Source organism: Manis javanica, chromosome 4 (assembly GCF_040802235.1).
Source record: "Manis javanica isolate MJ-LG chromosome 4, MJ_LKY, whole genome shotgun sequence".
NCBI classification, from domain to species: domain Eukaryota; kingdom Metazoa; phylum Chordata; class Mammalia; order Pholidota; family Manidae; genus Manis; species Manis javanica.
In genome coordinates, this window is record NC_133159.1 from 158,828,577 (window position 1) to 158,845,185 (window position 16,609).

General features: G+C 35.2%; 1 protein-coding gene and 1 long non-coding RNA gene across 6 annotated transcripts in view; one reads left to right on the forward strand and one right to left on the reverse strand.

The window, feature by feature from the left end:
• The window catches only part of LOC118967020 (uncharacterized), a 64,387-nt gene that overhangs the window by 7,645 nt on the left and 40,133 nt on the right, over positions 1–16,609 (forward strand). The window lies entirely within an intron of this gene.
• The window catches only part of FBXO47 (F-box protein 47), a 23,685-nt gene continuing 7,076 nt past the window's right edge, over positions 1–16,609 (reverse strand). The window contains exons 5-11 of the mRNA XM_017680950.3: positions 15,879–15,956; positions 14,155–14,263; positions 10,081–10,257; positions 8,964–9,110; positions 8,159–8,301; positions 3,999–4,158; positions 1–144 (exon numbers count right to left, since the gene is read on the reverse strand). Coding sequence (XP_017536439.3) covers positions 32–144; positions 3,999–4,158; positions 8,159–8,301; positions 8,964–9,110; positions 10,081–10,257; positions 14,155–14,263; positions 15,879–15,956 — 927 coding nt within the window. The 3' untranslated portion in view covers positions 1–31. The remainder of the gene's footprint in view (positions 145–3,998; positions 4,159–8,158; positions 8,302–8,963; positions 9,111–10,080; positions 10,258–14,154; positions 14,264–15,878; positions 15,957–16,609) is intronic.

Consider the following 16,609-nt stretch of genomic DNA (forward strand, 5'->3'; position numbering starts at 1 on the left):
GTAGTCTCTAAATGCAAGAGATTCTGAGCATTTAGGTAGAGACAGTATTCATGGCCAAATACAAGACCTCCTTATGGAAGTTAGCCTGAGCATGCACAAGATGGAACAAATTCATAAAGCTTCTGCCGTCTTCATCACGGTCTCCTATATGCCATACATAGGAATGGACAGTAGGGAAAAGAAAATGACAATTAAGTTTTTAAATACATGATTTATTTGAAACATAAGATGTTCCAGTTTTCCTTAATAATATGTAACAGAAGACCAATTAAGTGTCCTTCACACTAACTAGTATAAGTCAGACATTAACTATTGAAATCATGGGATTATATAAGAGCACTGATTAGAAGTCAGAGGAAGGATGCTGGTTCAGGTTCTCTGCTCCTAACTTTATGACTTTGGATACGTCAGGTAATTTCTCTAAGCTTTAGTTTTCTCATCTGTAAAATGGGGTTAATTATCATGTTGGCTACCTAACACAACTGTAAAGTGATATATGTTGAAACTATGCAAATATAGGATATTGTTATGATGATTATGATATTTGATAAGTAAACAAGTTAAAAGTTTTTGCTGTGCAACCCAGACAGACACAGACTAAAAGTGAAGGGATGGAAGAAGATATTTCATGCAACTAATAGGAAGAAAAAAGCAGGAGTTACAGTTCTTGTATCAGGCAAGATAGACTTCAAAATAAGAAAGGAACAAGAGACAAAGAAGGACATTACATAATGATAAAGGGGTCAGTCCAACAAGAGAGCATAACCATTATAAATATCTATGCACCCAACACAGGAGCACCTACAGATGTGAAACAAATACTAACAGAATTAGAGGAAATAGAATGCAATGCATTCATTTTAGGAGACTTCAACACACCACTCACTCCAAAGGACAGATCAACCAGACAGAAAATAAGTAAGGACACAGAGGCACTGAACAACACATTAGAACAGATGGATCAACAGACATCTACAGAACAGGGGTTGGAAAGCTAAGACAGGTGGAATACTTGGAGATACTGAGATTCCAGCTGTTTGTGGAGGACGGGGATCCACATGCAGCCACTGTGGGACAAAGGAAAGGTGGGCGGTCTGAGAGGCTTCCTAGCAGCAAGAGGGCTGCTGAAGGAGCAGGGTTTTCACGGAGCCTGCTATGCCATAGAAGGGGTAGGTGGACAAGGCTGTCTCTGCCCAGCAGGTTGGCAACTTTCAGGAGCTTCAGGCACTCCATGCCCCTGGCTGGCTACTCAGCTCTGAGGAACCCTACTGTGACACGCCTTCCTCCCGGCCTGCTGGCACCAGCTCTCAAATTGGCAGTCCTTGTCCTGGTGTCAGGCCAGCCAGAGGGAGGCCCTGCCTATGGCAGCTAGAGACACAAAGCACAGAAGCTTACACCTGTGTGCCGGCCCACTGGTTCTGACAGTGGAGACAGGCACTGCAGCCAGGAAGCAGGAAACACCTCTTTCCTCCCGGCAGGCACCAGCAACGCTCCACTGTGACCCAACATCACTGCAGGGGCTGAGCAGATCCAGAGACTAGAGCTTCTGGGCACTAGAGTGCGACACATATAAATATGAAACAGCAAAGGAACCTGGTTCAAACAAAAATCTCACGAACACCAGAAAAAGAGACAAATGAAACTGAACTCACCGATCTTCCTGAAAGAGAGTTCAAAATAAAAATCATAGAGAGTCCAGATATTAACTCAAGCATATATGGTCAATTAATATACGATAAAGGAGCCATGGATATACAATGGGGAAGTGACAGCCTCTTCAACAGCTAGTGTTGGCAAAACTGGACAGCTACATGTAAGAGAATGAAACTGGATTACTGTCTAACTCCACACACAAAAGTAAATTCGAAATGGATCAAAGACCTGAATGTAAATCATGAAACCATAAACTCTTAGAAGAGAACATAGGCAAAACTCTCTTGAATATAAACATGAACAACTTCTTCATGAACTTATTTCCATGGGCAAGGGAAACAAAAGCAAAAATGAACAAGTGGGACTGTATCAAGCTGAAAAGCTTCTGTACAGCGAAGGACACCATCAGTAGAACAAAAAGACATCCTACAGTATGGGAGAATATATTCATAAGTGACATATCCAATAAGGGGTTGACATTCATAATATATAAAGGTTGCTTTCAACCTTTCAACAAAGAGCAAATAATCCAATTAAAAAATGGGCTGAGGATCTGAACAGACACTTCTCCAAAGAAGAAATTCAGATGGCCAACAGGCATATGAAAAGATGCTCCACATCACTAATAATTAGAGAAATACAAATTAAAACCACAATGAGATATCACCTCACACCAGTTAAGATGGCCATTATCCAAAAGACAAACAAGAACAAATGTTAGTGAGGAAATGGAGAAAGGGGAACCCTCCTACACTGCTGGTGGGAGTGTGAATTAGTTCAACCATTCTGGAAAGCAGTACGGAGGTTCCTCAAAAAACTCAAAATAGAAATACCGTTTGACCCAGGAATTCCACTCCTAGGAATTTACCCTTAGAATACAGCAGCCCAGTTTGAAAAAGACATATGCACCCCTATGTTTATTGCAGCATTATTTACAATAGCCAAGACATGAAAGCAACCTAAGTGTCCATCAGTAGATGAATGGATAAAGAAGATGTGGTACATACACACAATGGGATATTATTCAGCCATAAGAAGAAAACAAATCCTACCATTTGCAACAACATGGATGGAGCTAGAGGGTATTATGCACAGTGAAATAAGCCAGGTGGAGAAAGACAAGTATCAAATGATTTCACTCACCTGTGGAGTATAAGAACAAAGAAAAAAACTGAAGGGACAAAACAGGAGCAGACTCACAGAACCCAAGAATGGACTAACAGTTACCAAAGGGTAGGGACTGAGAAGGATGGGTGGGAAGGGAGGGATATGGGGGAAAAATGGGCATTACGATTAGCACACATATTGTAGTGGGGGGGCATGGGGAAGGCAGTATAACACAGAGAAGACAAGTAGTGATTCTATAGCATCTTACTATGCTGATGGACAGTGACTGTAAAGGGATATGGGGTGGGGACTTGATAATGGGGCAGTCTAGTAACCATAATGTTGCTCATGTAATTGTACATTAATGATACCCAAGAAAATAAAAATAAAAAATAAAATTAGAAAAAAAACCAAGTTTATCACAGCACTATTTACAATAGCCAAGATATGGAAGCAACTTAAGTGCCCATCTGTAGATGAATGGATGAAGAAGTGGTACATATACAAAATGGAATACTATTCAGCCATAAGAAAGAAAGAAATCCTATCATTTGCAACAACATGGTTGGAACTAGAAAGTATTATGCTCAGTGAAATAAGTCAGGCAGAGAAAGACAAATACCAAATGATTTCCCTCATTTGTGGAGTATAACAACAAAGCAAAATAGAAGCAGACTCACAGACTTGATGAAGGGACTAGCGGTTACCACAGAGGAGGGGTGGGTCGGGGTGGGTCGGGTGGGAGGAAGAAGGGGATTGATGGGTTATGATTAGTATACATAGTGTGTCGGGGGTCATGGGGAAAACAGTATAGCACAGAGAAGACAAGTAGTGACTCTGTGGCATCTTACTACACTGATGGACAGTGACTGCAATGGGGTGTGGGGGAGGACTCGGTAATATGGGTGAATGTAGCAACCACAGTGTTTTTCTTGTGAAACCTTCATCAGAATGTATATCAATGATACCTTAAAGAAGAAAGATTTTGCTGTGCAAAATCGAAATTGGTTCCTTTTAGTGCAGACTCTTCAACTTTGCTTTCCACTAAAACCTCCATACCAGATTTAAAAAGTGACAAAACGAGGAGCTAAATATATCTCATGGAAAAATAAGCACACAGAAAATGTCTGCTTCTTCTATTCTTAGCTTATAAATAAGTCTACACAGAATTATATGTCTTAAGTGGAGACTAGAATGCATTTTATTCACACCTGCAGCCCATCCACATTTGTACTCACCAGACATAAGTGATTGTAGTATTTCCAGTATAACATATGCAAATGTCTTTGCCACACTCTGCAGGAAGTTCTTTCCTTCCACTGGAGTGCTAAATACCTTACAAACTTTTTGCATCATTTTAACTGCCCAATCCATACAGTATAGTTCTTTCTCACATACCTAATTTAGACACACAAAGCATTATGGTAAATATTCACATGAAGAAAGCTGTAGAATTTGAAAATAGTATTAACAATGGTGGTTTATGATTTTATATAATTTATTACACATGACATCATATTCAGCCTATAAGTGAGGAATGTTCTTATACCTAATAGTCCTTTGCTTTCAAATGGTACAATAATATTAGCGGGAAGAATTATAAATAAAGGCCTGGTCCAAGAATACCATCACATATTAATGTAGGAACTAATACTGAAAACAATTATTAAACAGGAAAAATAAGACTTCCACTCATCTATTCAATAAATATATACTGAGCACATGCTAAGAGCTGGAGTTACAATGGTAATCCATAAAGACTAGGCCTCTATTTTCAAGAGGCCCAAGGAGGGTGACAGGTACAACTTCAGAGTTGTAGGGAATATTTATTCTCTATTATTTAAAAGATAAATATTTAAAATAAAGACTATATGTTAACAGTTATAACTGACTGAAAAGAAAATGGTTCATTTACTAACATTCTAAATGAACAATTTAACTCACATAGCCAAGTAATATATAGCATGAAAATAAAACTACATAGTAGATAGTAGTGTAACTAAGTAATGTTAACCTGACAGGGAAGATTTATTGACAACTTATTATGTGTGAGGCACTATACTGGGCATTATAAAAGTAACAAGCAGCATTCTTCAATAAACTAGAACAAATAGTTCTAAAATTCATATGGAACCACAAAAGACCCTGAATAGCCAAAGCAATCCTGAGAAGGAAGAATAAAGCAGGGGGGATCTTGCTTCCCAACTTCAAGCTCTACTACAAAGCCACAGTAATCAAGACAATTTGGTACTGGCACAAGAACAGACCCATAGACCAGTGGAACAGAATAGAGTCCAGATATTAACCCAAACATATATGGTCAATTAATATGCAATAAAGGAGCCATCGATATACAATGCAGAAATGACAGCCTCTTCAACAGGTGGTGGTGGCAAAACTGGACAGCTACATGTAAGAGAATGAAACTGGATCACTGTCTAACCCCATACACAAAAGTAAACGTGAACTGTATCAAAGAACTAAATGTAAGTCATTAAACCATAAAACTCTTAAAAGAAAATATAGGCAAAACTCTCTTGAATATAAACATGAACAACTTCTTCATGAACATATCTCCTCAGGCAAGGGAACAAAAGCAAAAATGAACAAGTGGGACTATATCAAACTAAAAAGCTTCTGTACAGCAAAGGACACCATCAAGAACAAAAAGGCATCCTACAGTATGGGAGAATATATTCATAAATGACATATCCAATAAGGGGTTGACATCCAAAATATACAAAGAGCTAAAGCAAATAACCCAATTAAAAAATGGGCAGAGGATACTTCTCCAAAGAAGAAATTCAGATGGCCAATAGACACATGAAAAGATGATCTACATCACTAATTACCAGAGAAATGCAAATTAAACCCACAATGAGATATCACCTTGCATTATCCAAAAGACAAACAACAACAAATGTTGGCAAGGATGTGGAGAAAGCGGAACCCTCCTACACTGCTGGTGGGAATGTAAATTAGTTCAACTTTTGTGGAAAGCAGTATGGAGGTTCCTCAAAAAGCTCAAAATAGAAATACCATTTGACCCAGGAATTCCACTGCTAGGAATTTACCCTAAGAAGGCAGGAATCCAGTTTGAAAAATACATATGCACCCCTATGTTTATTGCAGCACTACTTAGAATAGCCAAGATATGGAAGCAACCTAAGTGTTCATCAGTAGATGAATGGATAAAGAAGATGTGGTACATATACACAATGGGATATTATTCAGCCATAAGAAAACAAATCATACCATGTGCAACAACATGAATGGAGCTAGAGGGTATTATGCTCAGTGAAATAAGCCAGGCAGAGAAAGGCAAGTATCAAATGATTTCACTCATCTGTGGAGTATAAGAACAAAGAAAAAACTGAAGGAACAAAATAGGAGCAGACTCACAGAACCCAAGAATGGACTAACAGTTACTAAATGGAAAGGGACTGGGGAGGATGGGTTGGAAGGGGGGAATAAGGGCAATAAGGGGTATTATGATTAGTACATATAATGTGTGTGGGGGCACAGGGAAGGAAGTATAGTACAGAGAAGACAAGTAGTGATTCTATAGCATCTTACTATGCTGATGGACAGTGACTATAATGTAGAGTATGGGGTGGGGACTTGATAATGGGGGGAATCTAGTAACCACAGTGTTGTTCCTGTAAGTGTATATTAAAGATACCAAAAAAAATAAAAATAAAAATAAAGACTTAAAAAAAAAAAGTAACAAGCAACATAGTCCTGGACTTCACAGAGCTTGCAGTCTATTTTGGGAGATGACTTACCTCACACATACAAAGGCTTAAGAACCCCATTAATAAATGAAGATAAAGACAAATCTGAGGCCATTTAGAGAAAATTAATAATCAGAAATGAGATGTTAATCAGAGGTTTCTAGAGAAGGCTTCTCCACCCCACATGACTTCCTCTCCTTATGTGTGCTAGAGTGCTGCCAAAGTGACCTTCCAGTAATATAAAACTGATAAAAAGAAGTCTTTCCCTTCCTAACAGTTTTCAATGTATCCCTGTTAAAGGATATGCTCAAACTCCACAGTATGGTTGACAAGGCCTTCTTCGCCAGCCTCTCCTTTCCTATCTAACCCCACTTCCTCCTCCTGTTCTACAATTTTATTCTTCAGAAAAAATGTGGAGCTACTTACAGTCCTGTGAATATAGCCCTGCAGTTCCATTTTTCTTTTTTTTTTTTTAGGGAATCTGCTTAATTATGACACTAAATATTTATATTAAGAACACAGTTAATTGAGTAGCTTTCTTCATATTTTCACATTTTTAAAAGAGCCACAGAGTTTTCCTTCATGTTTTAAGCAGTTGAATTAGTAAAAATCCTACTTCATTTCACAGGAAATGGATTACATTCAATTGCTCCTTACAATAGCCAACTGGAAGATTACTTCATTGCTTTTTTTATTTTTATTTTTTAAAATTCATTTTAATATCATTAATCTACAATTACATGAAGATATTTCATTGCTTTTGAGGTGCTGGTTGGGGTGGCATCTGTGAAGGGAGCCAAATAAATGAGATTTCTATGTAATATATGCAGGTATTTGCTTGAATAATTTCCTCCCTCTATCTGCATGGTGAACTTCCATTCATTTAAAAAAACCTATTTCTACTGGGATAGGGGAAGCCCTTTCTGCTTTACACTCATCCAATATTGGCTCCTCTATGCTACCTCTGTTTGTATCTTTTTTACATACATTTTTGCACTTATCACACTAATTTATATATATCTTGGTATCCTTAGAAAGACTGTAAGAAGTTTTGGTCAGAGATTTGTTCTACTGATTGCCATAATCTTAGGATCTCACACAGTGTATGGCCCATAGTAAAACACTCAATTTATATTAAATGAGATAATATTAAATATATCTTTAAATGTTTCATTTTGAAAAACATTTTAACTGTATAAAAGTAGAGATAATAGTATAATGAACACCTAGTACCCATTCCTCAGCTTCAACAGTTACCAATCTAATTTTATCTCTGTCATCACATCCTCTCCATGCTGCCCACTGACTATTCTGAAGCAAATCATAAGGAGTGCTTGTCTTAAATGAAATTTTAAAAAAAAGAACACAACTTGCCAGAACTGTATAACAACAATCTAGACATGAAGTGGGGAGAAGTTAATAAAAGGAATGCTTTCAAATATGGTAGTTTATTATATAAATTTGAAAAAATTTAAAGCATATATGAAAATATAAATATACATGCTTTTATATATACTTTGAAAAGTATATATAAAAACACATACTTAGATAGTTACTCTTTCAAGATGTGTGGTACATATTGCAGTTCCTTAAGGGTGGCTCCCTGGTAGGTCAATTATAATGTTAAACAACTTGCTAGAGAAAAACTGATTATTTTTACTTACCAAAGCAAAATAGACTATCAGCCTTGCCAGTTCAGTGGCCCGTCCATTCACAGCTTTACTGGCCATGAAAGTGAAACAGATGTTGTTCCCACTTAGGATTAGGAGATGTGCATTATTCTCTAGAAGCCACTCATGGGGAACCACTTTTATTAGAGGAATAACAGTTATTTAATGAGAAATTGCATAATAGCTATAATAAACATCATTAAATACAAGCAATATTTTATCACCTTATTGGAAATACAAGTCGTGCCAAGGGAAAAGCTAAGAAAAATGCCTTAGTTTTTCATTTAAAGCATTCACTAGAGACAGAGATAATTGCCAAGTTATGATGGTTCTTACAAATGTACTAGTAATATAGTCAAAGAATTTCTCCTAAGCACAGATCAACAGGCAAGGTGGTCTAATCCTGTGTAAGGAAAAAACTCCTGTAAACTTTAAAATCTAAAGGATTATGCACAAATGGGAAAAATTGTTTCATCTTTCCTGTACCAATAGGAGGGGCTTTCTTCTGACAGCTTAGGAAGTATTTCTGAGAACTTGCAAAATGGGACTAATTGAGCTAATTAAATTATGCTTTCAAAGAATAATAGTAATAAGCATATATATGTATAAATTGGCAATTGGAGGAAAGTTAATTACATGTATTTTCTTCAAACATAATGCCAAATCTTAAATATTTTAGAGCATTTAGTGATTTCTAATAGATAATCCATTTGTTACCTGTAGAATTACCCTTACAATGTTATAACTGTATTCTAATAAAACATTTCTGTCACTCTGTGTGGTAAATATATACTTTTACCTGACAGTTCATCTACCAGACTGATAACATCATCTGCTGTCCACTCTTTGGTGCCCGTGTCATATAGTAATTTAATGGCATCAGCTAAACCCTTCAGACTGGATTCATCTGTAGCTTCTTCTATCATTTTCTGCCAAACCACCTGTCCTGAATGATAATTGAAACAAAAACTAGGCTATTACAGAATAGTTGTCTTTGTGATAGACTTCATGAGCTTTTTCAAAAAGAAATTGGATAGCATAATGGAATCCCATTATTTATATATGCTATTTTCATAAGGAAAGATTAATTCTGATAACAGTATAAATCTGAATGTCTCTGACTGATGTGATGAAGCACAGAAACAATAGCTAAAGGAAGGGAAAAACGGTAGTTTCACCAAGCAGAATAATGCCTCTAGTTCAAAGATAATGCTACCCCTATAACAGAAATTGGTATGAACAATTGATATGACCTTACTAAAATAAAATAAAGTTAAATCTATTGATATCTTTCCAAAGAGAAAGCATGCTATATTTGAGTATCTTCCGAACATTTATATCAAAACAGAGTAATCCAGTCAATTCTAGATTATGTACCTATAGCCAATCCTCTTCGTGAATTACACAGAACAAAATTTAATCCCAGATTGATGTCCTGCTGCTATTCAACCTACTTTAAACTGTTTACCTCCTGACATGAGGCAATAATGTGAACTAAAGAACTCCATGCTAGTTTTAACATTAATCTAAATAGAACTTAGAGAGGCAAAAAATTGCAAAAATCATACACACCCAGAAGGAAATAAAACATCGATTCCAACTACTACTTCCTTCATTGGCACTATTAATCCCCTGCAGCAGCAAACATAACCTTGAGCTAAGATAATACTTAAAAATGAAAAGCAGCTACTTTAGGTAAACTAGACATGACTGGACTATATTTGGTAATGGCCTGCAGGATTTGGAATAATTACTGGCTGGAAGTTTACGTTACGTACAAGTTAATGTAGTATAAATCACAAAACTCATTTTAGTCATTAGGAATGATGAAACTGAGCAAGTACAAAAAGATACTTCCTAAAGTAAAACTAATTAACCAGTGTTGTAACATATATCCCTAAAAGATAGATGCTCACCATTTTGAGGAGATATTGGTCCAAAAATTATATACAATAATCTTGCCTGATTCACCATTGGCCATGGTTTTAATATACGCGTCAACCAAAAAGCAGAATCACTTCGATGTGTCCAATGATCAAGCAGGACTTTCCTACAGAAAAGTCTGATCCTTAATTCCAGTTTTGGGGCACTTCCTATGAAGACAAAAGAATGTTAAATGATTCTTCCTAGAAAGGTTGTTGTATATATGGGATAGGTCAAAGACGGACATCATCAATATGCTTTATACTAAAAGCATTACTATATTTTCCTCTGTACAAGTCTTAGATTATCAAGGGACTATTTTTTTAAACAGCTTGAGATATAATTTACACATCATATAATTCAAAGGTTTCTAGTATATTTACAGATATGTACAGGTAGCATCAAGTTTATTTTATAATGTTTTCATCACCTCAAAAAGAAACCCTGTTCTTTTAGTCATTACTCTTCTATCTCTCCATCCTTTATGACCCCCCAGCCCTAAGCAACCATTAATCAATCTTCCATCTCTAAATTTCCTCATTCTAGACTTTCATATGAATGAAATCATACAGTCTGTGGTCTTTCATGACTGGCTTCTTTCACTTAGCATAATGTTTTCAAGGTTCATCCATGTCATGGCATGCATTAGTACTTCCTTCATTTTTATGACCAAATAATATTCCATTGTACAGATATACACATTTTGTTTATTCACTTATGGATGGACATTTGTGTTGTTTTCATCTTTTGGCTATTATAAATAATGCTGCAACTAACATTCATGTACCAGTTTCTGTGTGACATATGTTTTCACTCTCTTGGGAATATATCTAGGAGTAGAATTTCTGGGTCATATGTTTAATCATTTGAAGAACTGCCAGAACTACTTTCCAAAGTGGCTGTTCCATTTCACATTCCTACAAGCAATGTATGAGAGTTTTAATTTCTCTATATTATCACCAAGAATTGTTGTTATCTAACTTTTTGATTCTAGCCAGCCATCCTAGTGGGTATGAAGCAGTATCTTGTGTTTTTTCTTTAAACAGATTAATTGAAATACATGTAATTTATATACCATATACTTCACTCATTTAAAGTACATAATTAAATTACATTATTAACTTTATATTTATATTACATTATTAACTTCTGAAAATTGTAAAATATATATTTATATTTATAAATTATATAACATAAAATTTGCCATTTTAACCATTTTAAAAATGTACAATACAACAGCATCAATTATATTCACATTGTCCAACCATCATCACTGTTTATTTCCAAAGCTCCTCATCACCTCAAATAGAAACTCTGTAATGACCCCCACATTTGCCCTTCTCGCTCTCATCCGCTTTGTTTTTATGAGTTTGCCTTTTCAAAGTACTTCATATAAGTGGAATCATGAAATCAGTATTTGTCCTTATATGTCTGACTTATTTCACTAGCTTAATGTTTTCAACGTTCATCCATGATGTAGCATGTATGAAAACTTTGTTCCTTTTTATGGCTAATATTCTATTGTATATATATATATACCACTTTTGTTTATCCATTCATCATTAATGGACACTTGGGTGTTTCCACTTTTTGCCTATTGCAAATAATGCTGTAGTGAACACTGGTGTAGAGATATCTGTCCAAGTCCCTGATCTCAGTTCCTTTAGGTATATACTTAGGATTGGAATGCTCAGTCGTATGATAATTTTCGAGGAATGGCCAAACTTAGTGGCAATACTATTTTTACATTTTTATACCATTTATGTTTTATTTACTGGTAGATAAGACCAGTGTAAATGGAAAGTCTACCAATGATCTAAGGCCATATGTAAGTAAGTACCCTGATACGTTAAGCCAGGTGACACAGAATTTTAGAAAGACATTATTGCAGGCCTGGGGAGATCAGGAAAGGCTTTACAGAGGAGATCAGGAAAAATGGGTCTTAAAGGATGAGAAGGAGGAGCAATGGTATTTCAGAAAAAAGAGGGAATGAATGAAAGATATGAGGTAGAAATGTGTAAGAGGTGTCTGAGGCACAGTGAGAGAGCAAAATGCCTAACTATATCCAACTGATACAGAGAGTAGTGGGCAATAAGTTTGGAAAAGTAGGTTGGGATTAGAATGTGAAAGCCAGTATAAATAGTTCAGAATTTATTTTGAAGACATCAGGGAGCTAATAAAAGTTATCCATCAAGGAAGGGATATAATAAATTAATTTTGTTATTGTTTCACTGGAATTCTAAATCTACCTTCTTGATCCATAATTTGTTTTATAATGAAATATTTCAAGCTGACAGAAAAGCAGAGATGTTATAACAAATACTGTGTACCAATCACCTAGCTTTGTCAAAGCTTTATTTTTGCTGTATTTGCTTCATATTTTTTAAAATAAATAAAACATTACAGTACAGCTAAAGCTTCTTGTATATCATTCCCAATCCCTTTCTCCTTCCTTCTTAGAGGTACTCACCATCTTGAATTTAGGTTCTGACCCAAATATTATCCTGTATTAGGGTTCTCAAGAGAAACAGAATGAACAGTATATATGTATAGATATACATATATATGGAAGGATTTATTCTGAAGAATTGGCTCACATAATTGTGAAGACTTGGCAAGTCCAAAATATGGTGGGTAGGCCAGTGGGTTGGAGGCCAGGGGAGAGTTGTGGTTCAAGTCCAAAGACAGTCTGCTGGCAGAATTCTTTTTTTCTTGGAGAAGTCAGTCTTTTGCTATTAAGGTCTTCAAGTGATTGGATGAGGCCCACCCACATTATGGAGGGTAATCTGCTTTACTCAAAGTCTACTGATTTAAATATTAATCTCACCTAAGAAATAACTTCAAAGAAACAGAATAACATTTGACCAAATATCTGGGTAACATGGCCTAGCTAAGTTGATACTCACAATTAACTATCATACCTTCCAACTATGTTCTTATACTTTTTTATATATGTATGTAACCATAAAGAATATATATAATTATTTTGCATGTTTTAAATGTTTATATAAATGTTACCATATTGATAATACTCTGTGGTACATCTCAGGAGCAAGAAAGTGGCATGAAAAAGAGCTTACTCATTGGAGTCAGACTGCCAGGTTCAGCTGTGAAGTTATTACCTGTGGTGACTTAGGGCAAGTTAGGCAACCCTTCAGTTTCTCTATCTGGGAAATGGGGATAACCACAGTTGTTGCAAAGATTAATTGCCATGATCTACATAAAGCCCTCAGTACAGTGTCTGACACACAAGCAAGTTGCATAAAAGTGCAGCTATTATTAACAGCCACTTCTCCTAGTTCTCTTGTGAACCTCCTGTGGCTCTAGCCAACACATAGGAGCGGTCCAGTGTGTGCTGCTTCATCAGGAGCTTTTCAGGAAGTTTAGTCATAAGAAATGAGAGGCAATTTAGAAGTGGGACAGCATCTGTCACATGGGCTTGTTGCACAATAAATGCTACCAGACATGCAAAAAAAAAAAAAAGAAAAAGAAAATATCCTATGGTAACCTTTTTCTCAAGTTATGTTTTGAGATTTATCCACATTAATACACATGACTCTAGTTCATTCATTTTAAATACTAATGGCTTTAATTTATAAGGATATTCAATTCATTTATCCATTCTCCTGACAACAGGCATTTAGGTTATTTGCCACTTTTTGTGGTTACATGCTATAATGTTCACACTTACATGTCTCCTTGTGCACACTGTGAGTTTCTTAGAGAGCAATGGCTATACTATAGGGCTCCTTAATTTTTAAAATATGAGACATTTCAGGTATATATATTTAAAGGTTTAGAGAATACTATAAGGAGCACCTTTGTATCCTCCCCACAGCTTAAGGAATATTATTAATATAATTGAAGCCCTCTGAGTACTTCTCTTTCTCCAATCACATGCCACATTTGCCTATCTAATTCAGTGTTTATCATTCCCTTACATTTCTTTGTCCTTTTACTACACATGGATGCCACAATTTATTTTTAAATATACTTTCGAATTCTACTTTTCTCCCCTGCCTATTTTAATCTCTGTATAAAATTCTCTGTGAATTGTATTTCTTTACCTGGCTTGCCACAAACAACAGACTGCATCTTGCGGGGGAGGTTAGTCAGCTCGCATAAGAAGTTATAAACACGATGGCACTCGAGTTCATCCCAACCTGCTGTTAAGGTCTGAGGATAATAAAATAAAGGAAACATTTCAAATATTCAGACCATCAAATCAAAATTTAAGTCGCTACTGCCTTATGAGTACAAGTGTTATGGTACATGATTGAGGGGGTATGCAATTTTATACACTATTATACAGTTGACATTAATAAGAAATTTTACATACACAAAACCTAGCAATGCTCCAAAATCCAATTTATTTTTGGCTATAAAGGGAGTATCTTTTCAGAGAACTACTTAATGGTGCTGAATCCTGAATTCTGATAGTATGCGGAAAATAGCAAAGACCAAAACCCAAGACCACAGCTTTATAGACATATGACTCACAACCACACTGTGCCTTCACTTTAGACTAGTCTTTGACCCTCCTCTAGCTGTCATTTATGAAGTTGTTTGCAAGTTATAATGATCTCATTATAATGTGACAATTATGAGCATTTATTAATGACATTCTTATGTGAATAAGCAAAAAATTTTTATTAGGACATTTAATAATTATCTTTGAGCAAATTAAAGCATACAGTTAAACATTTATGAAAAGGAAATTCAAATGGTATACCATATAGTTACAATTTGAAAAGGCTGATTAATCATATATATTTTTCTTGAAATAGTTTAACTAGATTTCAGTAGCTTACAATTAATCTTATTCTCTCTCTTATGTCTTATTTTGGATGGACATACAAAAAACTGCCAACAATGCTTACCTCTGTTGAAGGGAATTCAGTGGACGAGGGACAGGACTGAGAGGGAGACTTACTTTTCACTTTATACTATTTTATACCTTTGAGTTTTATATGTGATTTTTGATTGAACATATGTGTTTATATTACCTGTCCCTCCAAAACAAAAAAGCAAAAATCTATCTTGGAAGAGGGCTAGTAGGAGGGCCTAGGCCCCTACAATCTGGGCATGTAGATGGCAGCTGACAGGATGGGGATACAGAGCAAAATTGTTGTAAACCTCGTAAGGTTGTTAAAAGTTTTAAATAAGTTAATACAGATAAACTGCTTAGAACAATGTAACAACATATTAATTATATACTATTTATATTGATTAACATAAATATCTTCTTTGTTTATAATACGATTAGTCAAAACATTCTTAAAATCATATAGTTGATTTCTTTTTTCCAGCTTTAATAAGAAATAATTGACATACATTGTATAAGTTAAAAGTGTACAACATAGTGATTTATATATGCACATATTGCAAAATGCTTACCACAATAAGGTTGGTTAACACATCTATTACCTCTCATAGTTACAATTTTTTCATACAGCTGATTTCTAAAATCATATCTTAAATAACTAGCCCAAGACTAAAAACACCTTACATACACACAAACACACCCCACCCACAATATTTTTAGTTGTAACAATTGGCTGGAAATTTAACACTGGTATAGAGCAAATATTAAACAGTTCTTATCAGTGAGAAATCCAAGAAAATCTGAGGTGGCAAACATGCTATTAGATTAACACATCCTCAAATCTTTACAATTTTGTTTTATTCTTTTAAAATTATTGTTATTTTATTAACCTATGGAAAAATAGATTACATGCTTTACTTGTTAAAGTCCAAAAAGCATTCCTTTTCTTCTATTAAAAAAACATACCTGTAAAAACACACCGTAACATGGTAATCCTAAACATTGTGTAGGAGCTGCACAGCCACTGAATTTAAAACAGGGAACCTAAAAAGAGAACAACTATTAATTCCTCCTTTTCAGTGGAACTGTACAATGATTTTACATTCAACTTTAATGGAAATATGCAATAATTTTTTATATTAACTGAAAATAACAAAAATGTTTAATAACTAATTAACACTGTGTTATATATATGGGGATTATGAAAGACGTATAAAATAGTCTCTACCTTCAAGGAACTCCCAATTAATTTAGGAGAGTAAGATATATATACACATGAAATTATTTTGATAATTCAGGTTAGAATATATATATATATATATGCTAAAATGAATAAACATTATATCACACACTCTGAAAGCAGAAACAAGATAAATTTGGGAATGATCAAAAAAGCAACTGAGGAATGTAAAACAAGGAATGTCTTAAAGTAGGATTCATGACTGGAAAGGACTGGTGAAGTAAATAGCAAGGACAAAATTGTACAGAGGTAGGATTCAAAAGGTTTATATGGGAAGAAAGATGTGACAAGCTTAATTAGGCTCAAACTAGTAGCAAGTAAGGCTGCACTGTCAGTGAGAACCCTAAATAACAGCTATGGACTTTGGGCCTTATCTTGCTGAAACTGAGTAGCCACTGGAAGATTTTTAAGCAAAAATTAGCTTGATGAAACTGAGGCTTTTAGGGGAATAATATTG